The 27,796-nt window shown below is 46.4% G+C and overlaps 2 protein-coding genes across 4 annotated transcripts; one reads left to right on the top strand and one right to left on the bottom strand.

Annotated features, from left to right (window-relative positions):
• On the bottom strand, positions 1–9,174 carry CHTF8 (chromosome transmission fidelity factor 8). Its single transcript, XM_073659236.1, has 3 exons — positions 9,046–9,174; positions 7,238–7,355; positions 1–946 (listed from the first exon to the last, which is right to left on the bottom strand). Exons 1-3 carry the CDS (start codon positions 9,066–9,068, stop codon positions 719–721), a joined length of 369 nt encoding a protein of 122 aa, XP_073515337.1. The 5' UTR covers positions 9,069–9,174; the 3' UTR covers positions 1–718.
• On the top strand, positions 1,508–27,796 carry UTP4 (UTP4 small subunit processome component). Of its 3 annotated transcripts, none has more exons than XM_073659233.1 (17): positions 1,508–1,638; positions 10,704–10,864; positions 10,962–11,156; positions 11,251–11,335; positions 11,434–11,523; positions 12,978–13,189; positions 13,271–13,442; positions 13,522–13,613; positions 13,698–13,794; positions 14,794–14,858; positions 15,004–15,126; positions 15,206–15,362; positions 16,294–16,400; positions 16,490–16,585; positions 16,672–16,857; positions 26,954–27,064; positions 27,447–27,796. In XM_073659233.1, the coding sequence occupies exons 2-17, from the start codon at positions 10,706–10,708 to the stop codon at positions 27,561–27,563; spliced, it is 2,064 nt and encodes a 687-aa protein (XP_073515334.1). In that variant the 5' UTR covers positions 1,508–1,638; positions 10,704–10,705; the 3' UTR covers positions 27,564–27,796. The 3 variants fall into 3 exon arrangements, with proteins under 3 accessions (XP_073515334.1, XP_073515333.1, XP_073515335.1); XM_073659232.1 differs by lacking the exon at positions 1,508–1,638 and adding an exon at positions 9,094–9,230; XM_073659234.1 differs by lacking the exon at positions 1,508–1,638 and adding an exon at positions 9,131–9,248.

Raw genomic sequence — 27,796 nt, forward strand, 5'->3', positions numbered from 1 at the left:
TGAGGGTTGATATTCTTTATAGCAAAATATATTATACATTTTATATATAAAAATCAGAAAATGTAAGGAAAAAAACACTTTAGTTTTTACAAAATGCATCACTACTATGGCCAGTGTCCTCCCATTCCTGGACTTGTGAGATCAAAGATCTCAGTCATGGGTGTAAGAAATCCACATTACCTCCTCCTATCATAAAGTCGTAGTTCAAGGGGTTGTCCAGTTCAAACAAGTTGTAGGTGGTAACTTATTGATATTAAGTGAGGGTCTGACCGCTGGGACTCACACAGGGACCTTTTATGATTGGAGCGTCAGTGCAAATGCTCGACCACTGCTCTATTCATTCCATATGGGGATGCTGACTCTGTGCTTGGACTTATCCAGAAGCCCCATAAAGAATGAATAGAGTGACAGTCAGGGGTCTGACCTGCTGCTCCATTATTTAAAAGGATAAAAGTTCCCATATTGGTGCGTCTCCCGACGTTCGGACCCCTAGTAAGTTGTGATTTATGTTGTAAATATTTGACAACCCATATAAAGAGAATCCCCCCGACTGAATATTTTACAGATGTCCTAATAACACACACACACACACGGTGCCACTACACCTACTGGGGGGGTCTTATGTGCCACGCGGTGAGCTGGAGGAATGACATGACAGACTCCAAAGCAGCTGTCTACTAGAACATCCTCTGGTCCCTAAGGAGTTCAGGGTTGCTCCTCACACTTTCTTGGGCACGCTGGTGATGATGGGTTTTGGGCGGGTTTTAAAAATGATCTTCCTCTTAATCACCGCCGTTACATTGTACTTTGTCTCCGTCGCATCTCCCGTGTCCATCGCGTCCGATGAGGAGGGGCTGGCGCTCTTCACCAGAACAGCAAATGGCTTCTCAAGACGAGCGACTTTACCGTATAAGATGTGATGTCCAATGATAAGAACAGGAACCCCCTGGAGAAGGACAAAACAAAATAGCAATAAGCTCAGGGGAGGAGAAATATAGGACGTTAGTATATAGGGCATTCATAAAATGTTGCACTGGGCCCCTCCGTCTGATGGTCATGTGACACAGCACGGCAGCGTGTGTATTACTGCAGGTAAAAAGAAGCCAGAGGTCTGAAGATTCAGGATGCATATGACACCTAGTGGCCTCATATAGTATTACAGTCAAACACACATATATAATATATATATATATTTATTTATTTTTTTTTTTTTTTACACTTTCCGTGGTTTGAAATATATCCCACAAATTAATAATTTTCCAAGCGTTATTAGACGCCTACACTAAGCAATTACCAACTGTTACATCTCCAGGCAGAAGTATCTGATAATACTGTGAGAAACACCACGGTTACTTACCCGTAGCCGGTTTTTCCTGAGCCCATGACAGCACACCTGGAGAGAGGGATCCGCCCCACCAAGGACAGGAAACCGTCTGAAATAAAAGGGCGGTACCTCTCCCTCGCTTCAGTTGTTTACAGAGCATTGAGAGGACCTCCCAAAGAGGTTAGGCATAAAACCAACACCTACAATATATATACATATATATAACACCCAAAACAGTGCACACCAGGGTGTGAGAAACAGAAAAAATAGGGAGGGAAAACTACTGTCATGGGCTCAAGAAAAACCGGCTACCGGTAAGTAACCGTGGTGTTTTCCCCTCACCCATGACAGCACACCTGGAGAGAATTTTGGAGAATTATGAGCACCCTAGGGAGGGACCACCGCCTGAAGTACCCTTCTCCCAAAGGTAAGGTCAGAGGAGGACAGATCCAACCGATAGTGTAGACCAAGTAGCAGCTCTACATATCTGATCGATTGAGACGTCTGCCCTTTCCGCCCAGGAGGTTGCGACGGCTCTGGTGGAATGAGCCCTGACATTGTCCGTGGCCGGAACTCCTGTGGACGTATATGCTAGACAAATGGCCTCCCTAAGCCACCTAGAAATGGTACCCTTGGACACCCCATGACATTTCCTATTCCCCTGAAAGGCCAGGAACAAGGAATGGTCCTTCCTCCATACACTAGTCATGTTAATGTACTGTAGTAGTGATCTTCTAACATCTAGGTTATGGAATCTAACTTCTCCTGGGTTTTTAGGATTGCTGCAAAACGAGGGAAGCATAATCTCCTGGTTACAGTGAAATCTAGATACCACTTTGGGAAGGTATGCTGGATCTGGACGCAAGGTGACCCTATCATCATAAATTTGTGTGTAGGGAGGATTAACCGAAAGGGCCTGCAGGTCACCCACCCTACGAGCAGACGTTAAGGCCACTAAGAGGATGGTTTTAAGGGTGAGGATCTTTGGAGAGATATCCTGTAGGGGTTCGAACGGGTCACTGGTAAGTGCGTTCAAGACCAAATTCAGGTCCCAGGAGGGAACTCTTAGGGACCGAACCGGTCTGGCTCTGGCACAGGACTTGATAAACCTCGAGACCCACCTGTTCCCCGCCAAGTTACAATTATAGAGCGCCCCCAATGCCGACACCTGAACTTTAAGAGTCCCCGTGGCTAGACCTATGTCGCGCCCCTTTTGCAGAAACTCCAGGATTCCCCTGATTGGAGGCTTGTCTGATAATGGGGTCTCTCTAAATTCTAGGAATTTACTCCAGACTCTGTTATAAATTTTTGTCGTTATTGGTTTCCTACTACCCAGCAAGGTAGAGACTAACCCTGGTGAAAACCCCTTGCTACTTAGTAGTGACCTCTCAAATTCCACGCCGCAAGATGGAAACCTCTGGCTTGGGTGTGGAATACTGGTCCCTGAATGAGAAGGTCCGGCCTCTTTGGTAGAACCCAGGGATCTGAAACCGACATTAGTCGGAGCAGGGAGAACCAAGGCCTCTTGGGCCAAAAAGGGGCTATAAGAATTACCCTTGCGCCTTCCTCCCGAATCTTCCTCACCACTACTGGAACCATTACTAATGGGGGAAAGGCATAGGCCTTCCTGAACTTCCAAGGGATCTGGAGGGCATCCACGGCATGGGGACTTTCTGCTGGATTTAAGGAACAGAATCTGTCTACCTTCCTGTTTGCTCTTGTGGCGAACAGGTCTATGTCTGGCTGCCCCCATAACTGGACAATCTGTTGGATTGGACAATCGGGGTTTAAGCTCCATTTTCCCTGTCTTAGGGTATGGCGGCTGAGAAAATCTGCCTTTACGTTTTCTACCCCCTTTATGTGAAGGGCACTGAGGGATGGGAGGTGTCGCTCTGCCAGATGAAGGATTCTGTCTGCCACAGCCATCAGAGAGCGTGATCTTGTTCCCCCCTGATGATTCACATAGGCTACTGATGTCCGGTTGTCGGACCTGACCTGGAAGTGGGGACCCTGAATGTGAGGAAGGAAGCCTATGAGGGATCTCTCTACTGCCCAAAGCTCCTTTATGTTTGAGGATGCCCCCATCTCGTGGTATGTCCAGTGACCCTGTATTGAGAGCTCTGCCAGATGACCCCCCCCCATCCGGAACTGCTCGCATCGGTCGTAATCACCCGATCGACTGGTCTGGACCACTGTACGCCTGAGGTCAGATTTCCCCTGTCTGTCCACCACGAAAGGGAATCTACAGCTTCTGGGGAGAGAGAGAACTTGCTTTCTAAATGCCCGTTGAAGGACCTCTGCGCTGACAGGACCTCCCACTGAAGAAGTCTCATATGCCCCTGAGCCCATTTGACCGCTGGGAGACAGGCCGTCATAGAGCCCAGGAGGGACATTGCCTCTCTTAGGGACATCACTGGAGATCGCATGGCTTTCAAGACTAAAACGAGCAATTTGCGGACCTTGTCTTCTGGGAGGAAGCAGGCTTGGAGATGAGAGTCTAGGATTAGACCTAAGAAAGTCTGAGTCCTTGAGGGGGTTAGTTTTGACTTTTGGGAATTTACCAACCACCCTAGCTGATGCAACACTGTCGTGACTTCTAGAAGTTGACTGGAGCAGTGGACTTCTGATTTCCCTACTATTAAGAAATCGTCTAAATAGGGCACGATCACTACGTTCTTGATTCGTAGAAAGGCTGTTACTTCCGCTATTAGTTTTGTAAATATTCTCGGGGCTATGGAGAGGCCGAAGGGTAGGGCAGCAAACTGAAAATGCCTCAGCTCTTCCTGAATGAACAGGGCTACTCTCAGATACTTCTGGTAGTCTGGATGAATTGGGACGTGATAATATGCGTCCTTCAAGTCTATTACTGCCATAAAGCAATTGTGATGTAAGAGCTTCACTGCCGAGCTCACTGACTCCATCTTGAAGGTCTGATTTTCTATTAACTGGTTCAGACTCCTGAGGTTGATGATGGTCCTTAAGGACCCGTTGTTTTTTTTTTTTTTATCATGAACAGAGGGGTATAGAATCCCTTCCCTCTTTGTGGTATCGGCACTCCAAGAAGGACTCATTTCCTTACTAGCTCTAATATCTCTGCTTCCAGTGTTATCTGTTCTTCCTGGACCTTCCTTTTGGGGGTAACCACAAAGGTCCGACAAGGGATCTGGCTGAACCGTATCTTCAGGCCACCACTTACAATGTTCAAAATCCAGGGGTTTGCTGTAATTGCTTTCCAAGCTGGAAAAAAGTGGGAAAGACTCCCCCAACCTCCGGCATGGTGTCATTGGGAGGATCTCTTTGTATTTGAGGACGGTCCCCCAAACATATAGCCCGACTCCTTTTTGGACTTGGACTCCCATCTTCTCCTGTCTCCTGGAGGACGACCCCGATTAAATTTCCTCCTCCGAAAACCAAACCTTTTTGAGTCCCCTGAAAATCCTGGGAACCCTTTGTTTTTATCGCCCGTCTTTGCTAAAAGGTCTTCCAACTTTTTGCCAAACAGGAGTCTACCATCACACGGGAGAGAACACAATTTATGCTTTGACTGTAGGTCGCCTGGGCAACCTTTGAGCCACAAGGCCCGTCTGGCAGCATTAGATAGACCTGCTGCTCTAGCCGAAAGCCTGACAGAGTCTGCTGAAGAGTCCGCCAGGAAGGCCGATGCTGCCTGCCTTAGGGGTAGATTTGAAAGGATTCTATCCCTACAGACCTTTTTATCCTTAAGCTGGTCCTCCAACAGTTGGAGCCACACCATTAGGGATCTTGCCACACAGGTGCCAGCAACCGCTGGCTTCAGGCCTCCTGCTGCAGCTTCCCAAGTATGACGCAGAAAGAAGTCAGCCTTTTTATCAAAGGCATCTTTTAATACGCCTGAGTCCTCCAAGGGCAGGGAAGATTTTTTGGACGACCTGGCTACAGTCCCGTCAACTTTGGGGATCTTATCCCAAGGCTCAGAGTCCTTCTCTTCGAAGGGGTACCTTCTTTTAGAGAAGGAGGGTAAGGTCCCTGATCTTTCTGGTCTCTTCCACTCTCAGTCAATGAGGCCCTGAATTTTAGTGTTTACCGGAAAGGAGCGTCTCTTTCTTTCTCCAAGGCCCGCAAACATAACGTCTTCCCGGGATTTGGATGCTTTCTCCTCCCCCAGACCCATGGTTGATCTGACTGCTCTAACCAGTCTGTCCGTACTCTCAATGGGAAAACAGGGTCTACCGTTATCCGATGAGGAAGAGGATGATGAATCACTCAGCCACAGATCCTCGGACTGAGAGGAATCAGAGTTGGAGGAGACATCTCTATGGGATCTTTTCTTCCTTCTAAGCAACCCCTTCAGGGACCCCTGAACCTCTGCGTGGACTATAGACTTTAAATTAGATGCGAAATCCAGGGAATTTTCCGCTATAGTTTTAGCAACGCAGTTCAGGCAAAGCGGCTTTTGCCAATCTATGGGAAGGGAAGTTTGGCATAGGGCACACATTCTGTGCTTTTGCTTGGCGCTACTCTTCTTAGGCTCCTATAAAAGGAAGCACATAAGAGACTTCCCATTACTAAAAGGTGACATTCAAGAAGATCACTCACCCCTCGAAGTCACAAACGGGTACCGGATTCGGAGGCTGTAGCGGAACCGATGATTCCTTTCTGGATGGACCAGAGGCGCTTGACACCTTGCTCCTGCGGCTGCCACTGCGATTGCTCGAGCGGCTGTCGGTGTGAGAGGCATCCCTCTGCTTCTTCCGTTGCTGGGGGGGGGGTTAGCTGCTGCTCTTGGCTATCCTGGTCAGCCATGCTTCAGAAGCGTACCACGCTTTCAGGATAACCCCCTCCTCCTAAAATAGGGCCATCCAGAACCTCCTCCGGTTCATGGCCCTCCCCCCTTCCCAGGCCGGAGCTCCATCAAAAAAACCCGGCCTGAAACGCTTCACAGGGCGCCGCCATCTTGGATCGGGCGCCGCCTACTGACGTCATCTGGCACGCCTCTCCCAGCGTGCCCCGCGCCGTGATGTCAGACGCATCATACCCGGAAGTTACTGCGCGGCCGGCAGAAGCGGCAGGGGGAGGGCGGCACAGCAGTCTACGGGAGGACGGAGCCTGCCTCACCGCGTGCGCCCGCTCGGACGCAGGACCCCAGGGGAAGCTGCGGACGGCGCTTCTGGAGACTGGAACCCGGTGCACAGGCCAGTGCCCGCTCTTCAACACCGGAACAGCCCCAGGTAAGTCTTCTTTCTTCCAGACAGGTTCCCCATCAAGGACAGGAAACCAACTGAAGCGAGGGAGAGGTACCGCCCTTTTATTTCAGACGGTTTCCTGTCCTTGGTGGGGCGGATCACTCTCTCCAGGGTAGACGACTGAACACAGATGATATCCTGGCACTGTTGACATCCGTGCCACCATAGTGCCAATGCTCTGCTGCTCTTTGAGACATTTTGCTGTGGCATGTTGGGAGTTGTAGTTTTGTAACAGCTGAAAAAAAAGGTATAGGTTGCCCACATATGACAGGCCATTCTATTATAGGGGTCATTCAATCACAAGGCATTGATAACCTGTGTACCAGATATCAGATCAGTGACCCCGGCACCCACCTCGGTTAGCTGCTGATAATAGCAGAGTGGTGGGGGTTCGGGGATGTAGGACCCCCACCGATTTAAAGATTGGTCATCAATATTATATGTCCTGATAGCCCCTTATAAAGAGGATGCTTATTAGGCATCGCAGCCCATTAGTGCCATGAGGTGACAGAGGGAACCCCTTCTATTGAAGCGGGAGTCACTGAAGGGTCAAATATCCCAAATTGGAGTTATCGGAGGGTCCCAGAAGAGAAATTGGTGACTCCTCTCCCATTCGTGGTGTTGCACATTGTGTGGCAGTTCTGTGCCGGATGACGCACATTGGTGACTGATGGACCGGGGGACGGCTCACCTCCGTGGTGTAGTGCAGGTCGCCCATCACCTTCCCGGCTAATCCGTCCTGGTTCCGGGCTTCGATCTCTCCCTGCAGCTCCATCAGTAACCACTCGGCAGGCTGCCCCTGGGCGTCCCTGTAATGACAGGAGGAGTAGACAGAGGGTGAGATCAGCAGCGCTGGAATAGACCATCTGCTTCACTTCACCAGCAGCAAAGGTTCATTTAAACCCTGGCCGAATAGAAGTATCATCACGACCTGTGACCTCCCGCTCTGCAGGATCTCAGACCGACAGGGCATGATGGGATTTGTAGTTCTACTGAACATGCAGAACCAAACTGCCAGGATATGATGGGACTTGTAGTTCTACAACAGCCACAAAATCAATAACGCTACATGCTGGGAATTGTAGTCCTAAAGCAGCTGCTGTATCAACCACATGGCATGCTGGGATTTTAGTCCCTACTGAATCAACCACTGGACTTGTGGGGATTCATAGTCCCTACTGTATCAACCACAGGGCAAGCTGGGATTCATAGTCCCCACTGTATCAACCACAAGACATGTTGGGATTAGTACACTAATTAGAATAGCACCTAGGCACAAAATGGAGTCCGTAGTCAATAATTTATGAAGTTTCCAAATTTAATGCCAAAATATGAGACAGATTTCAACGTTTCGGTTATTCAGGCCTTTATCAAGGTTATCTGTCCAAATAACCGCCTGTACCCGGCTACTATCTCCCATGTGGATCACGCAGGATTTACAAGATATCTTTACTAGTGTTGAGCGAGTATGTTCTGTTCCTAGTTTGCTCGGGCCGAGCTCCGAGTATTTACAGCTGCTCTGTGATATGTTTGAATCGCTCCCGTGTGCATGATTTGCAACTGTTTGACAGCTTTATTACATGGGAGGAATGTGTAAGAAATAGACATTCCTCACATGTAGTAAAACTGTCAAACAGTCGCAAATCATGCACACGGGAGCGATTCAAACATATCACAGAGCAGCTGTAAATACTCAGAGCTCGGCCCGAGCAAACTCGGCGAAAGGGTTAATAGAATATACTCGCTCAACACTAATCTTTACTCATCTTCAGCCTATTTGGACAGATAACCTTGATAAAGGCCTGAATAGCCAAAACGTTGAAATCTGTCTCATATTTTAGCATTAAATTTGGAAACTTCATAAATTATTGACTACGTACTCCATTTTGTGCCTAGGTGCTATTCTAATTAGTGTACTACCATTTTGCACCATTTAGGAGTAGCGTATACCCTTCTCCATATTATGCTGGGATTAGTAGTCCCTACTGTATCAACCACAGGGCACGCTGGGATTAGCAGTCCCTACTGAATCAACCACAAGGCATGCTGGGATTAGTAGACCCTGCTGAATCAACCACAAGGCATGCTGGGATTAGTAGACCCTGCTGAATCAACCACAAGGCATGCTGGGATTAGTAGACCCTGCTGAATCAACCACAAGGCATGCTAGGATTCATAGTCGTACAACAGCCCCATAATTAGAGTGACAGGACCTCTGGTTATCCTGCAGCTACAGAATGAATGGCAGGGCATGATGGGACTTGTAGTCCCCCAACACACAGACTGTTTGGGAATGCTGGAACCAGGGATTGATGGTTCTACAGCAGCAGAAAGACAAGCCATGCTGGGACATGTAGTACAACACGGTCGTAGTAAGGAGGGGACCCGCTGACACTTCTACAGAATCACAGTGATTGGACAGGTGAGGCGTGTACGTTAAAATGAGTCTGACAGGACAGTAGGGAGTAGTAGTTCTACACCAACGACTGCAGAACTGACCTGGATACAACAATCTGCACCATCCTCCCCGCGCCCGCTCAGACAGGCAGGAACTGAACCTGGTGCTGCAGCGAGGAGGGGCGGGGCCTGCAGTGTGACGTGTTTCCGCTTCCGGCTCCCTGTGCAGCACACGTGAGGAGAGAGGAGCAACGTGAGGAGGACCGGGGCCGGTGCTGGAGGAGACTGTGAGTGTGCTATATACTGTATGTACGCCCTTATATACCTCCCCCAGTACTGGACGCCTCTGAGAGTCTTCATTCAGTGCTTTGCAGTCTGTGCCTCTCCAGACATGGCAGAAGTACAATTCCCAACATGCCTTCACAGTTTAGGGCATGCTGGGTGTTGTAGTTTTGTAACCTCTGAATAATTACACATTGCTGAGCACTGACATCCATAGACACAATAATGTCATAGTATATGGGTGTCCCGGAGCACTGATGTCCCCTCCATCGACCGCTCTGGCGACCAGTTGTTGGGATTATCTATAGGGCTTGTGTTGTTCTGTAATTGTTTAGATGCTGCGGTCGCCGCTGATTGCAGCATCTACAGGGTAAAAAGAGCGGATCAGAGCAATCTCTAACCCCCGCAATCGCAGCAGGGCGTCCATCATATGCTGCGACTGACTGCCTGCACTGTACATGCTGGGTTAGATGGACCCCAAGGCCAAGTTCACATGTCCAGTATTTCTTCCACTCCTGGTTTTGACTTACAAATACTGATGTAAAATACTGAATGTGTGAACGTGGCCTTAGAATCACAATAGCTCCTCTTTGCTTTATGTTTTTTTTCTTCCTCGCCTTCCAAGAGCTAGGTCTTTTTTTTTTTTTTTTCCGGGTCCATACAGCTGTATCCGGGCTCGCTCTGTGCGGTAAGAGCTGTCGTTTTTATCGTTACCATTTTGTGGTCCATACAACGTTCTGATCCCTTTTTCCTCCAATTTTTGAGGAGGATGAAGTGTCCATAGAACAGCGATTCTGTCATTTCGATTGTCTACATTCTGATACTAAACATTTTATTTTCTTAGATTTTTATTACTTTCTAGAAAAAAGAATGGGGTGAAATGGACTTTTGTTTAATATTTCTTCTCTTTTTATTTTACATTTCTCGCTTGTGCAACACATTGTGATACTGTAATATTGCAATGTATTGTAAAAATCATTGATCTCCTATGGAGCCCAGCTTCACAATTGACAGCAGCATCTAAGAGGTTAAACTGCTGTGGTCAGACACGAGCTCCGATCCCAGCAGTTAAACTCAGGTGCCAGCTGTATAACATGGCTCTGGAGCGCTCTCCATGCGTACATGAACCGTTGATGAAGGAAGATGACATTTTTTCGCCAGCCCTGGTTACATGGACTCATATGGGCAGCACGGTGGCTCAGTGATTAGCACTGTTGCTTTGCAGCTCTGGAGTCCTGGGGGGTATAAATCCCACCAAGGACAGCATCTGCAAGGAGTTTGTATGTTCTCCCCGTGTTTGGTGGGTTTCCTCCGGGTTCCTCCCACTCCCCAAAGACATACTGATAGGGGAACTTAGATTGTGAGCCCCAATGGGGACAGCGATGTAAGTGTCTGTAAAGCTCCGTAGAATATGATGGCGCTATATAAGCAAAGCATAATAATAATTACTAAATTCTTCCTCTTTTGTCATTTTATAGACATGGGGGAATTCAAGGTGCACCGCGTCCGCTTCTTTGACTATGTTCCGTCTAGCGTGCGCTGTATGGCATATTCAGACCAGACTGATAGACTCGCTGTGGCTCGTAATGACGGATCTGTAGAAATTTACAACTTTTCTGCCAACTACTACCAGGAAAAGGTATGAAGATTAATGCATATAACTTTCTCCAGTTCCCTGTATGTATTTTTCTTTTTTGTTAATGGGGAGTTAATATTTGACACTATTTGTTGTGCAGATTATTCCCGGAGATGACAGGAGGTCCACGGAGTCCATTTGCTGGGCGGTCGCCGGTGAACGGCTTTTCTCCGCTGGTCTAAATGGAGAGATCATTGAGTACGATCTGAACAGGCTCTGTGTTAAATATTCCTTGGATGCTTTCGGAGGACCTGTCTGGGGCATTGCAGCCAATCCCAGCAGCACCCATCTTGCTGTACGTACCACGTCCTTTGCATTTATATTTAATCCTTATTTTAGTTCTGTGATCTCCATTAATCTCATTGCTGCTGCTTTTCTTTACAATGTAGGTTTGCTGTGAAGATGGCTCCGTCAAGATTTTTAGCCTCACATCCGAGAAGATCGTCTTTGAGAAGACCTTGGATCGGCAAAAAGGTGATTGCTGGACGATTATGTAATGTAGTCGCCTTCTCCTGACTGATCGTAACAGACAAGTGTCACCTATTTTTTTTTTTTTCTTTTTCCTTCTGCAGATCGTATCCTATGTCTGGCATGGCATCCATCAGGATCTCAAATTGTCACTGGTTCTGTCAATGTCATCAAAGTATTCAGCGTCTCATCAGGTGACTATGACGCGGGGTGTGTGGTCACATCAGTGTACGAGGCTTTTGCTACTCTGGTTATATTGGGATACTGCACTGGATTTTACTTTTGTACCTTTTTTTGTGGATTTAAATGGGTTGTCCAGGCTTGGGGTTCAATTCTGCAGTCACTCTATGTGACTGTAGACTTGTATATCCTTACAGCGTGCTGGCAGGATAGAGTGACTGCAGAACTGAACCCCAAAACTGGACAATCCCTTTAATTCTTAATTACGTATTCCCATCTTAATAAGTGAAAGGAGGTGGTGAGGCTTCGTAATCATTTAATGATTTTTCGGGGTCCAATCTGCAGCACTGGTTCCTGCAGTACTCTTCTGGTCGACACTGTGCAGGGAAACACGACCCACCCTATTATCTTTAATGAAGCTGCACTTAAACATGTTGCCCCGAACACCCCAGCTGCTCAAATCTGTCTGTAAATCTGTGTGCAGTGAGGGATCAAATAAAACCTGCTGCCTATAAAAGTGTATGAAGAGGGAATAATAGCAAAAAAAAAAAAAAAAAAAAAAAAGCGCATGGTTAAATTACTGAGTCTTCTAGTGCAGAGGGTAAAAGTGCTAAAAATGCAGGACACAGGTGATGTAGGGGCCAGGACTAGTGTTATTTGTTGTTTATACACAATGCCTTATTCTGAAATGTCACATGAAATTACCCTTATTGCATATACTATAGATAGGAACAAACTTTTCTCTAGACGTAAGAAGTAACCCTTCAGAGAATAATGTAAATGCGTTGGATTAACGTTTATGGCCAACCCTTTAAAAGGGAGAGAATCCCTGTATCCTGCTCCCGCTTGGCACCACACGGTGAATCACTTGTTTTTGGAGTGTTTCTTTAAACAGTGTTCACACGTTCAGTATTTGGTCAGTATTTTACTTCAGTATTTGTAAGCCAGGATCTGGAGTGGAACAATCAGAGGAAAAGTATAATAGAAACACGTCACCACTTCTGCATTTTTCACCCACTCCTGGTTTTGGCTTAAAAATACTGATGTAAAATACTGACCAAATACTGAATGTGTGGCCTTAAAGGGCGACTGTCAGTGCAAAATGACTGTTCAAACCAAGCACAGACATTCGGTGCACTCTTGGCGTTGCTGAGTAGTTCAATGCACATTTTACTTGTTTGCCATCTATCTCCATCCTGTTGCAAAGACAGCTGTCAATCAAAGAAGAGGAGGAGATGGATTTAAAAAAAAAAAAAAGTCGATGGGAAGGTGAACTGAACTTCTCGGCCACGTCAAGGATGCACTGAACTTCTGAGCTTGGTTTGATCAGTCATTTCATACAGAGACTCTTTTTAACGCACACACCCCACTGATAAAATCTCATATCTCGGTGCTTTGGGAGATCCTGATAGTGGGCACAAACGCAGTTTTCACCCAGCTATAGTCTGACATATGTCGCTTCACATAGGTCACCTTCTGCATACATTGAAGCTGGACTTCCGGCCGGTGAGTGGGAGGAAGCGTGAATGCATTGTGTGGAGTGTGGCCGTCCTCTCCTGCGGAGAAATCGTCAGTGCGGATTCTGCAGGAAAACTCCAGTTCTGGGAGATAAAGAACGGCACGCTTCTCCGCACGTACAACGTGGCCAGCTGTGACCTCCTGTGCCTCGCCGTGGCCAAGGTGATGCTCCTGTTCATTGGGTGTTTGTCTTATAAGCTGCTGAATGACCATGTTGACCCGTCCTGTTATTTGTCCTGGCAGACAGAAGAGAGCCTGCTGGTGGGCACGGCTCAGGGCGTCATCTTCCAGTTCCAGCATTTGGCCGTTCAAGCAGGAAAAGCAGAACAGCAATGGATTTGCACAAAGCCATTTCGATATCACACTCACGACGTAAGAGCCGTGGCGCACAGCAGCACCGCTCTCATCTCCGGTGGTACGTCAGCCCCCCACCTACAGATTAGTTTAGAAGTCACCTTGCTCTGGATCATTTCTAAAGCTTCTCATCTTCACAGGTGTCGACGGTAACATTGTTTCCCGGCCTTTGATGGAAAAGATGCAAACCAAATCCTACGAAGCTGCTCTAAGAAAAATCACATTTCCACATGTAAGTCTGGATACGGCTGATGTAACTTGCTATTTTCAGCTTTCCATGCAGGGATGTTTAATGAGCATTTGTCTCTTTCCTCAGCGCCATCTTATATCTTGTGCCCAGGCCTCCCGACTGCTTCTATTCCAGTTCCCTGAACATCTCGAGTTGTGGCGACTGGGACAGACAAATGAATCGGGTAAGCGAAACCTCAAATGTCCATAGTGAGGATGCTGTGAGCTCACAATTTACGCATCAGGTATTTCTAAGAAAGTAACACACTTGTTGCTTCCTTTGTGCTTTTACACTGCATCTCTGATTATTCAGATTAAATTATGTATAAGCATAAGGGAAGTCTTTAATCCATTACTTGCCAAATTAGCAATTTTCATTTTTTGTTTTCTTGGACCTAATTGGATCTAATTAGAAAATCTTAGTTGCTAGAAGCAAAAAATTAGGCGTCCCAAAAAAAGGACATTGGTAGATAATGGGTTAAAAGGAGGTTTTCTTTTCAATAAAAGTTAGGGTAGAATAGGAACTGCACCCCTAGTCAGAGAAAGATGAAATACTCATATAATAACCATTAAAGGGGTTATCCAGGAATATTTAGTTTTTTTATTATGGGCCTAAGAACTAACGGGCAGGTACTTACTGCGTACTGTGCCCTGCACCAATCTCTGCCGGCACAGGCCGCCTCTGCTGGCGATTCAGCGGCTTCCTCTGAAGGAAGTGGCTTCTCTTCCGCTTTGCTCTGTTGACGGGGTGTGACTGTCGATGTCATGCTGTTAGGCAGTGGGTAGCCGGCTGTCAATCAACATGACGCCGGCAGCCACGCCCCGTCGACAAAGCAGCCCAGAAGAAGAGCTGCTGTGTTGATGTGAAGCAGCAGGAGCTGTCGGGGACCCCTCTGAGCCAATGCCGGATAGAACAGGCAGATAGTTAGTTTAGCTTTTGGACCCATAGTAAAAAAAAAAAAAAAAAGTCCTGGACAACCCCTTTAAATAAGCGTCAGTCCTGGAAATCTGCAATAAATCTTTAACTGCTTTGGTCACTCAAAAGACAATCCAGAGGGTGAAATACTCTTGAAATAAGGAAACTTTAGAAAAGCTGGTTTGTTAGGATAAGTGATAATTTATTATGTGTAGGCTACAAATGAGTCTGATGTTTATGAAAGTTTTCACTTTTGCAACTGTTGTAGGGATGGATGGGGACCTTCTTCATGTAAGCCAGGAAGAAGAACTTCTTATGCAGCTGAAGAGAAAGGTGAGCGATGCCAGTGGGTGGCAGCACTGAGTCACTGGAGCGAGGAGTTGCAGATATGCGCGGTTCATGCAGACATCTATGTATTTGTACTGACTTATCGATGCAAAAACACAAGGAAAATAAATCATTTTTTATCTCTTTTCAGGGGTCTGAGTGCATCCGCTGCAGCACTATCTCCCACTGTGGCTCATGGCTTTCTTATGCCACAACTTCCCGTCTGTTTCTCCATAGGCTACACTACGACAACAACAATATTAGTATCACCCGGGTGAGTTGATCTGCCGAGCGATACACACACATATATAGTATATATCCTCACATAATAAACGTCTTCTATCCATAAACAGGTTCCCAAAGTGCCCAAGCTTCAGACTGGAGCTCTGCAGCTTCTCTTCTCCCCTGACTCTAAACGGCTCTACATAGGGTCAGAGGGGGGACTCGTTCATGTCCTGGAGCTGTCGGAGGGCGTCTGCCAACACCGTCACACACTGGAGCCGCCAGCAGGTACTGGAAATTGTATAGGTATATAGAAAAAAATATACCACCTGTAAGGGGAGGATAAGTGACTGCTGCATTTTTAGAACACATCCATGGCGAATTGACAATCTGATCAGAAGAACGTCAGGGCCGCGGTGCTATCCGGGGCGCTTATCAAATCCAGTGGAACTTCTGTACACAACCTTTTGTGCCTTTTACTGAAGCCCCTTTATTTTGCTGTTTTTGGGGTCCTGGGGTATGATCCTCAACAGACTCAAATTGAGTAAGGTCATCAATATATTTTTCTCTGATATATTCCACCTGATCTACTGACAGCATGCATCAGCTGTCAGGTTCCTTTTAAGCTGGTAAAAATCATCATCTTTTTAGCATTCTGTAAGTGTATTTCAGGTGGAATCTGCCTGAAAATGACATCTCTTTTCACATAACTTTATGCGGTTTTGAAGAAGTTTTTGAAGCGCCTTTTTTTTTTTTTCGTTTTTACTTTTGGTTATGTTTGGAGTGGATGCCATGGTGAATTTGCATCAAAGAAGTAACTTGTCACTTTTTTTTTCTTGTTTTTTTTTCCTCTTTCCCGCTGCGAGATTTTCAAAACCTTGTTGGTAACAAAAGCAAAACTTGCAAAATAAAAACTCACTGAATAGCATTGAGGATTTCCAATTAAAATCAATGCGAAGAATTTTGGAGTGGATTTGGAAGCAAATCCACGTGGAAAAAAACGGTGAAAATATCCTCACTCATAGACGTGGTCTCCATTTGTAAATCATAGCTTGTGGCCATGTACCGATTACTATCATTGAAAGGGACTCTTCCACGTCCAGACCCATGGCCATTCCGATTGCAAAGACGCAGAATAACTCTGAGGATCCTGTTTGGATTTCTAATGCAATTCCTATTTCAAATATACGTCACACATCGTGTGTATTTGTCTCCACAGTGTCCTCCCATCCTGTGCATCTTTTGTCTGCAAGTTCGGATGGATCCCTGCTGGCGGTGGCTTCTGCCAACTCTCAGATTGACGTATTTAATGTGAAAGAGCTGAAGGTGAGCGCCATCTCTATTATTAATGCAATTTGAAGAAGTTGCCAGCGTTTTATGTGCTTTGAATTAACCCCATGATGTCTTTCCTGTAGTATGAATGCTCAGTTCCTCAATACAGTTCTCCTCCTACTGCCATAAGTATCCAACCATCCACTAATGACCTGGTGATTGCTCACGCTGATCAGCAGGTAGGTGCTGCTGCGTCCTAGGAAACGTTCTTTGATGTGGTCATTTGATACAACTCTTATGTTTCCCCTCTCACCCACCTCCCCAGGTCCTGGAGTTCAGCATTGCTAAGAAGCAGTACACAGACTGGAGTCGAAAAGTTTTGCAGTACGGTCTCCATCGTGATTGGGTGGAGCGCGATACGCCAATCACGGGCATCGCATTTAACCCCTCGAGGCCTGAACACATTCTTATGCATGATAACTATATGTTCTGTGTCTTGGACAAGTCCTTGGTAAGTAACAGTACTGCATGAGGAATTGTTCCATTTTTGTTATCATTCATATTCTCTGAAACCAGGCCAAGAAAGGAAAAATTCTGCCGGGGTATGTAAACTTTTGAGCACAACTCTGTGTGTGTGTGTGTGTGTGTGTGTGTGTGTGTGTGTGTGTGTGTTTTTCATATTATATCTGAATTTTTAATGGACGACCAATAGCAAAAAACACATATATAAAATATATATATTTATATTTTATATATGTGCTTTTTGTTAATGGACACACATAAAAAATTTAGATATTGAGAAATGATCAAAATTCGGTATAGATTATAACAGTTTGAATCTATAGGGGAAAACATTTTACATTTTCTTTTTTTTTTTTGTTCAGCTATCGGCTGCCCAAGAAGAAAAAAAACCTATGTGTGTATATATATATATATATATATATATATATATATATATATATATATATATATATATATATATATATATATATATATATATATATATATATATATATATATATATAATATATCAGTACAGACCAAAAGTTTGGACACACCTCATTTAAAGATTTTTCTGTATTTTCATGGCTTTGAAAATTGTACATTCACACTGAAGGCATCAAAACTATGAATTAACACATGTGGAATTATATACTTAACAAAAAAGTGTGAAACAACTGAAAATATGTCTTATATTCTAGGTTCTTCAAAGTAGCCACCTTTTGCTTTGATGACTGCTTTGCACACTCTTGGCATTCTCTTGATGAGCTTCAAGAGGTAGTCACCGGAAATGGTTTTCACTTTAGTCAGGTGGATACACAGCTGATAGTCCTACTGAATAAACTGTTAGAATTTGTATTATGGCAAGAAAAAAGCAGCTAAGTAAAGAAAAACGAGTGGCCATCATTACTTTAAGAAATGAAGGTCAGTCAGTCCGAAAAATTGGGCAAACTTTGAAAGTGTCCCCAAGTGCAGTTGCAAAAACCATCAAGCGCTACAAAGAAACTGGCTCACATGAGGACCACCCCAGGAAAGGAAAACCAAGAGTCACCTCTGCTTCTGAGGATAAGTTTATCCGAGTCACCAGCCTCAGAAATCGCAGGTTAACAGCAGCTCAGATTAGAGACCAGGTCAATGCCACACAGAGTTCTAGCAGCAGACACATCTCTACAACAACTGTTAAGAGGAGACTTTGTGCAGCAGGCCTTCATGGTAAAATAGCTGCTAGGAAACCACTGCTAAGGACAGGCAACAAGCAGAAGAGACTTGTTTGGGCTAAAGAACACAAGGAATGGACATTAGACCAGTGGAAATCTGTGCTTTGGTCTGATGAGTCCAAATTTGAGATCTTTGGTTCCAACCACCGTGTCTTTGTGCGACGCAGAAATGGTGAACGGATGGACTCTACATGCCTGGTTCCCACCGTGAAGCATGGAGGAGGAGGTGTGATGGTGTGGGGGTGCTTTGCTGGTGACACTGTTGGGGATTTATTCAAAATTGAAGGCATACTGAACCAGCATGGCTACCACAGCATCTTGCAGCGGCATGCTATTCCATCCGGTTTGCGTTGGACCATCATTTATTTTTCAACAGGACAATGACCCCAAACACACCTCCAGGCTGTGTAACGGCTATTTGACCAAGAAGGAGAGTGATGGGGTGCCACGCCAGATGACCTGGCCTCCACAGTCACCAGACCTGAACCCAATAGAGATGGTTTGGGGTGAGCTGGACTGCAGAGTGAAGGCAAAAGGGCCAACAAGTGCTAAGCATCTCTGGGAACTCCTTCAAGATTGTTGGAAGACCATTTCCGGTTACTATGTCTTGAAGCTCATCAAGAGAATGCCAAGAGTGTGCAAAGCAGTCATCAAAGCAAAAGGTGGCTACCTTGAAGAACCTAAAATGTAAGACATATTTTCAGTTGTTTCACACTTATTTGTTAAGTATATAATTCCATATGTGTTAATTCATAGTTTTGATGCCTTCAGTGTGAATGTACAATTTTCATAGTCATGAAAATACAGAAAAATCTTTAAATGAGGTGTGTCCAAACTTTTGGTCTGTACTGTAATTAATTAAAATTTATATATATGTATGTATATGTATGTGTGTGTGTGTGTGTGTGTGTGTGTGTGTGTAAAATAATGAATTACTCTGTCGCCTCATTGGGGGACACAGGACCTTGGGTTATGCTGCTGTCCACTAGGAGGCGACACTATGCTTATCTGAAAAAAAAGATAAAGCATGGCTCCTCCCCTGCAGTATACACCCCCGGGCGGCATTAGCCTGCTCCAGTTTTTGCTTAGTGTCAGCAGGAGGCACACCTTTAGACCTTCACTCGTCCCTCGCTCCAGCACGGGATTACAGATGAAGAAAAGAGGGCCTCTCTTAAGAGACCCCCGGCATGGCTCCTTCCTTTGCCCCCGTCTGCGGTGCATGGTTGAAGTCGAGATGGCACTGCCACCATGCTGCTCCGTCGCCGGCCCCTGGGTCAGGTCCGAAGTTGAGAACCCCCCTCCTTCCCCAATTCTTTACGTCTTGGTCCGAAGTTGAGGAGAGGATAAAGCCCCCTGAAGGTGACAGCGGCACCCTCCCTAATTCCCCCCTGGGGGGTATTAGGTTGAGACACCGTCAGGTAAGGATCGGATGGCAGCAGCTGCAACCTCTTCCAACAGCACACAGCAGCCGACGACCAGCAGCACATACAGGAGCCACAGTTTCCACTGAGGACTCCTGTACAAGCCGGGGAAGGTGCAGACAGCCATGGCATAGGAGGTGCAGGCCCACACAGGCTCTGCACCTGCGGCAGCTTCATCCTACAGCGCCCAAAGGGGACCCTCTTCAGGGCCCCCCTTTTCATCAGTTCCCCACCGCCATCTGGCTTCACAACCGGGGGGGGGTCTGGTGCTCATCCGACCTCCCCCATGTCCACCGCGCCGTCCTGGAGCCCTTTGCGGGCACTATTTTAAATTTAGGCCGCGGCTCCGGCCTAGCCGAAGCCGCCGCCCACTCTCTGCCCCCCGGAGACGCTTCTGACGCTACCCGACGTCATAAAAAAGGGCGGTGCTGTGCTGCAGGGCGCTCATCCCCATGGAAACTGGCGCCCTTGCAACGCTACGCCCCCCTTCTTCACTCTGACGGCGGCCATTATCGCTGCAAACAGGACACAGGCGAGCCAGGTCTCCGGGGAGGCACAGGACCAGGTTTATATCGGCGCTATCCCAGGGGCACACTAAAGGTGGGGTAAGTTCACAGTCTGAGTTTACCCTCAGCTGTAAAGCTATATATACTCTATATCCTTCTCTGCACGGATAGACTTTGAGCCCGGCATAGTGCACCTGGAGTGGCTATGCAGGGGGGGCTAAGAAAACAAGGCAGGACTGCTTCTACGCTTTCTGTACAGCCTGTGGCATTGCTCTTCCCAGCGGCAGCACGTATCCGCATTGCAGGGATTGTACGCAGACTACTGTGCCAGAGTCCCAAGCAGCCCCTACCATATCAGAGTCTGTTGCCATGCCGGAATGGGTCACTCATATGTCACAATCTATGTCACAATCTATGAAATCCATGGATAACATGACTGAGAAACTGCTTCAGTCTATGCGAAGTCCTATTTCTTCTATGAATTCTACACAACAAAGTAAAAGTCCCTCCCATCCATACTCTGACCCAGGCACTTCTAGGTCAGGGTCAGGACGCAAGCGTACCCACAGGTCACGCTCATCTGCGTCTTCACACAGCACACGGTCATCCCTGTCCAGAGACAGAGACCGTAGTCCAAAATCATCTAGACAGTCCCCGAACAGGAACTATATTTCTCCTAAGCATTCACCGGCCAGAGAAATACCCCAGCCTGATTCGCCTAGCAGACACAACAGTGACACACAGGAGTCAGAAGGCATTTGTGACTCCCGACTCGGACAAGGAGATGACGAGTCTCCAACCCCATCACCAACTAGCAATGCAGCACTAGTTGAGGACATAATCTCCTCCATACATCAGGTACTGAACATTTCTGATCCGACCCCAGATATACAGTACAGACCAAAAGTTTGGACACACCTTCTCATTTAAAGATTTTTCTGTATTTTCATGACTTTGAAAATTGTACATTCACACTGAAGGCATCAAAACTATGAATTAACACATGTGGAATTATATACTTAACAAAAAAGTGTGAAACAACTGAAAATATGTCTTATATTCTAGGTTCTTCAAAGTAGCCACTTTTTGCTTTGATGACTGCTTTGCACACTCTTGGCATTCTCTTGATGAGCTTCAAGAGGTAGTCACCGGAAATGGTTTTCACTTTACAGGTGTGCCCTGTCAGGTTTAATAAGTGGGATTTCTTGCCTTATAAATGGGGTTGGGACCATCAGTTGTGTTGTGCAGAAGTCTGGTGGATGCACAGCTGATAGTCCTACTGAATAGACTGTTAGAATTTGTATTATGGCAAGAAAAAAGCAGCTAAGTAAAGAAAAGCGAGTGGCCATCATTACTTTAAGAAATGAAGGTCAGTCAGTCCAAAAAATTGGGCAAACTTTAAAAGTATCCCCAAGTGCAGTTGCAAAAACCATCAAGCGCTACAAAGAAACTGGCTCACATGAGGACTGCCCCAAGAAAGAAAGACCAAGAGTCACCTCTGCTTCTGAGGATAAGTTTATCCGAGTCACCAGCCTCAGAAATCGCAGGTTAACAGCAGCTCAGATTAGAGACCAGGTCAATGCCACACAGAGTTCTAGCAGCAGACACATCTCTACAACAACTGTTAAGAGGAGACTTTGTGCAGCAGGCCTTCATGGTAAAATAGCTGCTAGGAAACCACTGCTAAGGACAGGCAACAAGCAGAAGAGACTTGTTTGGGCTAAAGAACACAAGGAATGGACATTAGACCAGTGGAAATCTGTGCTTTGGTCTGATGAGTCCAAATTTGAGATCTTTGGTTCCAACCACGTGTCTTTGTGCAACGCAGAAAAGGCGAACGGATGGACTCTACATGCCTGGTTCCCACTGTGAAGCATGGAGGAGGAGGTGTGATGGTGTGGGGGTGCTTTGCTGGTGACACTGTTGGGGATTTATTCGAAATTGAAGGCATACTGAACCAGCATGGCTACCACAGCATCTTGCAGCGGCATGCTATTCCATCCGGTTTGCATTTAGTTGGACCATCAACAGGACAATGACCTCAAACACACCTCCAAACTTTGTAAGGGCTATTTGACCAAGATGGAGAGTGATGGGGTGCCACGCCAGATGACCTGGCCTCCACAGTCACCAGACCTGAACCCAATCGAGATGGTTTGGGGTGAGCTGGACCGCAGAGTGAAGGCAAAAGGGTCAACAAGTGCTAAGCATCTCTGGGAACTCCTTCAAGATTGTTGGAAGACCATTTCCGGTGACTACCTCTTGAATCTCATCAAGAGTATGCAAAGCAGTCATCAAAGCAAACGGTGGCTACTTTGAAGAAACTAGAATATAAGACATATTTTCAGTTGTTTCACACTTTTTTGTTAAGTATATAATTCCATATGTGTTAATTCATAGTTTTGATGCCTTCAGTGTGAATGTACAATTTTCGTAGTCATGAAAATACAGAAAAATCTTTAAATGAGGTGTGTCCAAACTTTTGGTCTGTACTGTACCTCAAGATAAAATTTCATTTGAAGGACCACCAAAACCAGCTAAGTTCTTCTTAGATCACTCAGAATTCTAATCTATTCTTACAAAGCAATTTTTACAGCCTAACAAAAAACTTGCCACTCGCAAGCTTATGGAAACCAGGTACCCTTTTTCCCAGGAAACCTTCAAAGAGTGGACAGATCCTCCAGCAGTGGACCCACCAGTATCCAGGCTGGCAGCACAGACACTTCTTTCACTGCCAGATAGCTCAACCCTCAGAGATGAAGCAGACCGGCAGGTAGAAAGTTTGGCACGTTCAACTTACGAAATCATAGGAGCCTACCTAGCTCCCGAGTTCACTTCGGTTTGGGCATCTAAAGCCATAATAGCTTGGGCTAGAAATTTACAAACTAGTCTTCAAGCATCTGCCCCTGAACTGTCTTAACAAGCAGTTCAAATAGCAGTTGTGGCGGATTACTTATGCGGCTCTTGATTCCGCAAGATGCGCAGCGGTAGCATTATCACATGCCGTCACTATTCGACGTATTCTCTGGTTACGTGAATGGAAAGCAGATGCAACATCAAAGAAGTCTCTCACACAGCTTCCATATTTGAGAGGTCGACTGTTTGGCGAAAAATTGGACACAATGATATCCAACGCCACCGGGGGTAAGAGTACCTCTCTCCCCCAACTGAAGCCCAAACGCAACTTTAATAAACGGAACCAAACGAGATTCCGGTTCTTTCGGAACTCTTCCGGCTGGTCTGTCTCTCGGCCAGCACAAACTAACAGCCGCTTCTCACGCAAGGAAGACTCCAGATCGACTCAAAAGTCGGACAAGCCCTGGCAGTCAAAGACAGGCCAATCAAAGTCTCACAGAGGAAAATCAAAAAATTTCTCCTCATCTTGACTCACCGACTCCACCCCTAGGCGGCCGACTTTCACTCTTTCACCAAGTCTGGCTACGTATTACAAAAGATAGGTGGGTCAGGGAGCTAGTATCTTCAGGATACAAAATAGAGTTCACCTCCATCCCACCAAACAGATTCCTTATATCTTTTCCCCCAAAGCCGCCAGAAAAGGCGCGAGCTTTTCACCTGGTGGTCTTCTCACTCCTTCAAGCACGAGTCATAATACCTGTCCCAACAGCCGAGCGCTTTCAGGGGTTCTACTCCAATCTATTTGTAGTCCCCAAGAAAGGAGGCGGAGCAAGGCCCGTACTAGATCTCAAACATCTCAACAAGTATGTAAGAGTACGTCACTTTCGAATGGAATCTCTCCGTTCCATCATAGCATCCATGGAAAAAGTAGAATACCTCGCCTCCATAGATATACAAGATGCATACTTGCACATACCGATTGCGCCTGTTTATCAGAGATTTCTCAGGTTCACAATCAATCAGGATCACTACCAGTTCTTGGCTCTCCCATTCGGACTCGCCACAGCTCCCAGAGTGTTTACCAAAGTCATGGCAACCACCATGCACGTCCTATACTCCAGAGGCATAGTGGTCATTCCATACCTAGACGATCTCCTCGTCAAGGCTCCCACCTTCAAGGACTGCGAGATCAGTGTCTCAATCACGATCGACACCCTGAGTCGCCTAGGTTGGTTAGTCAACTTCCAAAAGTCGTCACCAACCCCAACTCAGGCCTTGACATTTCTGGGAATGCTATTCAATACCTCCAAGGGTCTGATACTTCTTCCCAGAGACAAGGCACAACCTCTGCGCTCAGGAGTCCGCACCCTTCTCAACAGATCCTCCCGATCTCTCCGATTTGCAATGAGAGTCCTTGGCAGGATGGTGGCTTCAATAGAAGCGGTTCCATTTGCTCAGCTTCACCTCAGACCTCTCCAACTAGACATTCTCAGGTCATGGGACAGGAACCATTCTTCCCTCGACAGGAAATTCCAACTGAAGTTGTCAGCCAGGAAGTCCCTTCACTGGTGGCTCAACCGGTCCTCTCTGACAAAAGGAAAATCCTTTCTCCCAGGTCAATGGAAGATCCTGACTACCGACGCAAGCCTGACGGGTTGGGGTGCAGTACATCTACACCACAGGGCACAGGGCAAGTGGTCTAAAGCGGAAGCAACATTGCCCATCAACATCCTGGAAATTTGTGCCATTCTCCTGGCGCTGAGAGCATTCCAGCACTTACTGGCAGCCTCCCACATCAGAGTCCAGTCGGACAATGCCACGGCCGTAGCAATATGTCAATCACCAAGGGGGGACCCGCAGTGCCCGAGCGATGCGAGAAGTGACACACATTCTCCACTGGTTTGAGAAAGCGGACTCTATTATCTCCGCAGTCCACATTCCGGGTGTAGACAACTGGGAAGCAGACTTCAGCCGGCAAGGAATAGACTCAGGGGAATGGGCTCTCCATCCCGAAGTCTTTCAACAGATCTGCCATCGTTGGGGCACTCCAGACGTGGACCTAATGGCGTCCCACCTCAATGCCAAAGTCTCCAACTTCATAGCCAGGTCACGCGATCCGCGAGCGCTGGCAGCGGATGCCCTGGTTCAGGATTGGACCCAGTTCCAGCTCCTATATATTTTTCCGCCTCTCCCTCTGATTCCCAGGGTGGTGAGAAAGATCAAACAGGAGGGAGTTCCAACCATCCTAGTCGCTCCGGACTGGCCCAGGCGTACATGGTACGCCGACATCGTACGACTCATTGCAGACGTTCCCTGGCGTCTTCCCGACCGCCCGGATCTTCTGTCACAAGGCCCGTTCTACCACCAGAACTTAGAGGCCCTCAGTTTGACGGCGTGGCCATTGAAACCTGGGTGCTAACACAGGCAGGTTTTCCGCAAAATGTCATTGCAACCATGATCAGAGCACGAAAACCAACTTCTGCCAAGATCTACTACCGTACCTAGAAAGCCTTCTTTACCTGGTGCGATTCTTGTAAACAAGCCCCACTACCCTACTCCTTACCTAGGGTACTTGGTTTTCTTCAATCGGGCCTGGAAGCCAGACTATCCCTGGCCTCCCTTAAAAGCCAGGTATCAGCTCTGTCTGTACTTTTTCAAAAAAGCATTGCTCACAGACCGCAAGTCAGAACTTTTCTCCAGGGGGTTTCACGATTGGTTCCCCCCTACAAACGACCACTAGAAACGTGGGACCTTAACCTGGTGCTCACAGTACTACAGGAAGCACCCTTTGAACCTCTTAAGGAGGTTCCACTCCTATCCCAGAAGGTAGTTTTCCTCGTGGCAATCACCTCACTACGTAGAGTGTCTGAACTCATGGCACTCTCCTGTAGGCAACCATTCCTGAATTTTTTCCAGGATAAGGTAGTTCTCCGTATGGTTCCATCCTTTCTCCTGAAGGTTGTGTCAAACTTCCATCTCAACGAAGAGATTTCCTTACCGTTCCTCTGTCCGACTCCTTTTCATAGAGTGGAAAAGGCTTTGCATACGCTTAACCTTGTTAGGGCATTGCGTATCTATATGTCTAGGACTGCGCCCTACAGAAAATCTGATTCTCTTTTCCTCCTTCAGGAAGGTGCTCGCAAGGGTCTGCCAGCCTCTAAGGCTACCCTTGCCAGGTGGATTAAATCCACCATACAAGAGGCTTACCGCCTCAAAAATTCTCCTCTTCCAGCAGGTATTAAGGCACATTCTACACGTGCGGTAGGGGCCTCCTTGGCCATTCGGCACCAGGCCTCGGCACAACAAGTGTGTAAGGCAGCCACCATGACTAGCCTACACACGTTTACTAAGCACTACAGCGTTCATACCCAGTCCTCAGCAGACGCGAGCCTGGGCAGACGTGTCTTACAGGCGGCGGTATCCCAATCCTAGGGAACCGTCTACATAATATTCGTCCATTGCTTCCCACCCAGGGACTGCTTTAGGACGTCCCAAGGTCCTGTGTCCCCCAATGAGGCGACAGAGTAAAGGAGATTTTTGTGTACTCACCGTAAAATCTCTTTCTCTTAGCCTCTAATTGGGGGACACAGCACCCACCCTGTTGCCCTTCAGGGCCGTTTAAGTTAAATTCTCATATTGGTTTTCCTTTGAGTTCCAACATAGTTGCCTTTTTTTATAGGCATGGTTATGTTATATATGTTACGTTTCTCCTACTGCTTTTGCACAAAACTGGAGCAGGCTAATGCCGCCCGTGGGTGTATGCTGCAGGGGAGGAGCCACGGTTAATCTTTTTCAGATTATGCATAGTGTCGCCTCCTAGTGGACAGCAGCATTACACCCATGGTCCTGTGTCCCCCAATTAGAGGCTAAGAGAGATTTTACGGTGAGTACACAAAAATCTCCTTTTTTTCCTACAGATTCACATACTGTAGTAATATATGCATAATTTTGATCATTTTTCAATATCTGAATTTTTCATGGGTGGCCCATGGCGATAAAGAAACTTAAAGATAACAAACTTTAAAAAAATATATATTATTATTTATTTATTTTTTTTAATGTCGTAACATGCATTCATATAGGTTTGCATTGCTATCTTTCCCCAGCCTCTACCAGATGATAAAACAGCCCTAGTCAACCAGAAGTCGCTGAAGCAGCTTTCGGAGAGTGCGAGGAGAAGTCACGCTCATGCCTTTAAAATAACCAGAAGGTTTCAGGTAGGTCATTGATCCTTAGTTTTCAAAAGTGTGGAAAGTTATCTGATCTATGAAGGATCGAACATTGGGAATCCCAAAAAGACGCACGTCCCTTAAAGGGGTATTACACTTTTATATAATATACTTTGTGCTTCAGTTTCTCAATATTGAGATTTCTGCTTGTTGTCACTGAATGGAGACCCGTACAGGTGTCTATACTGAAAACCTCCATTATAGTATTCACATCTGAGAGTTTTCTACACTTGCATCCAGACTAGACATTACTTTGAGCAACACAATCTATATATTTTTGAGGTTTTTCTATGATTTTTTTTTTAATATTTTTTTTCTCTTTTTCTCCCATTTTATTTATTAACCCTCCCGGTTGTCGGACGCCCTGCAGCCTTTGCTTTTCATGGACTTGTTGGACGATGGGGAGTTAGTCCTGGTGGAGAGACCCCTCACTGACATCCTGACTCGGCTGCCCCCACCGATGAAACAGAAAAAATTTGCAACGTAAAGCTGCTTCCAGATTTTCCTATACAGATTTATCATATTCTTTTATTATAATGAGAAGGTCCGAAGATTGGACTGGAGTTTGGTGGACTTTGATATCACTCAGAAGACCCCGGCAATGGACCGTGTATAGCAAGCTGCACCAGAGATTAATTATTTTTTTTTAAGGACTAAAAATGACATCTTTGTCCATTTCCACCATTAAATATCTACAGTACATGTGGCTTTTCTATGGTT

The sequence above is a fragment of the Phyllobates terribilis genome, unplaced genomic scaffold, assembly GCF_046119375.1.
Source record: "Phyllobates terribilis strain yellow unplaced genomic scaffold, ASM4611937v1 Scaffold_13__5_contigs__length_258822181, whole genome shotgun sequence".
NCBI classification, from domain to species: domain Eukaryota; kingdom Metazoa; phylum Chordata; class Amphibia; order Anura; family Dendrobatidae; genus Phyllobates; species Phyllobates terribilis.

Bases quoted from the DNA above. Each gene is read 5' to 3' on its own strand.
- UTP4 (XM_073659233.1), top strand. From the start codon at position 10,706: ATGGGGGAATTCAAGGTGCACCGCGTCCGCTTCTTTGACTATGTTCCG. The intron at 15,127-15,205 runs GTGAGTTGATCT...ATCCATAAACAG, and splicing joins ACAATATTAGTATCACCCGG to GTTCCCAAAGTGCCCAAGCT. The intron at 15,363-16,293 runs GTACTGGAAATT...TTGTCTCCACAG, and splicing joins CACACTGGAGCCGCCAGCAG to TGTCCTCCCATCCTGTGCAT.
- CHTF8 (XM_073659236.1), bottom strand. From the start codon at position 9,068: ATGGTGCAGATTGTTGTATCCAG. The intron at 7,356-9,045 runs GTCAGTTCTGCA...CTGTCATTACAG, and splicing joins GTGCAGATTGTTGTATCCAG to GGACGCCCAGGGGCAGCCTG. The intron at 947-7,237 runs GTGAGCCGTCCC...GTCCTTCTCCAG, and splicing joins ACCTGCACTACACCACGGAG to GGGGTTCCTGTTCTTATCAT.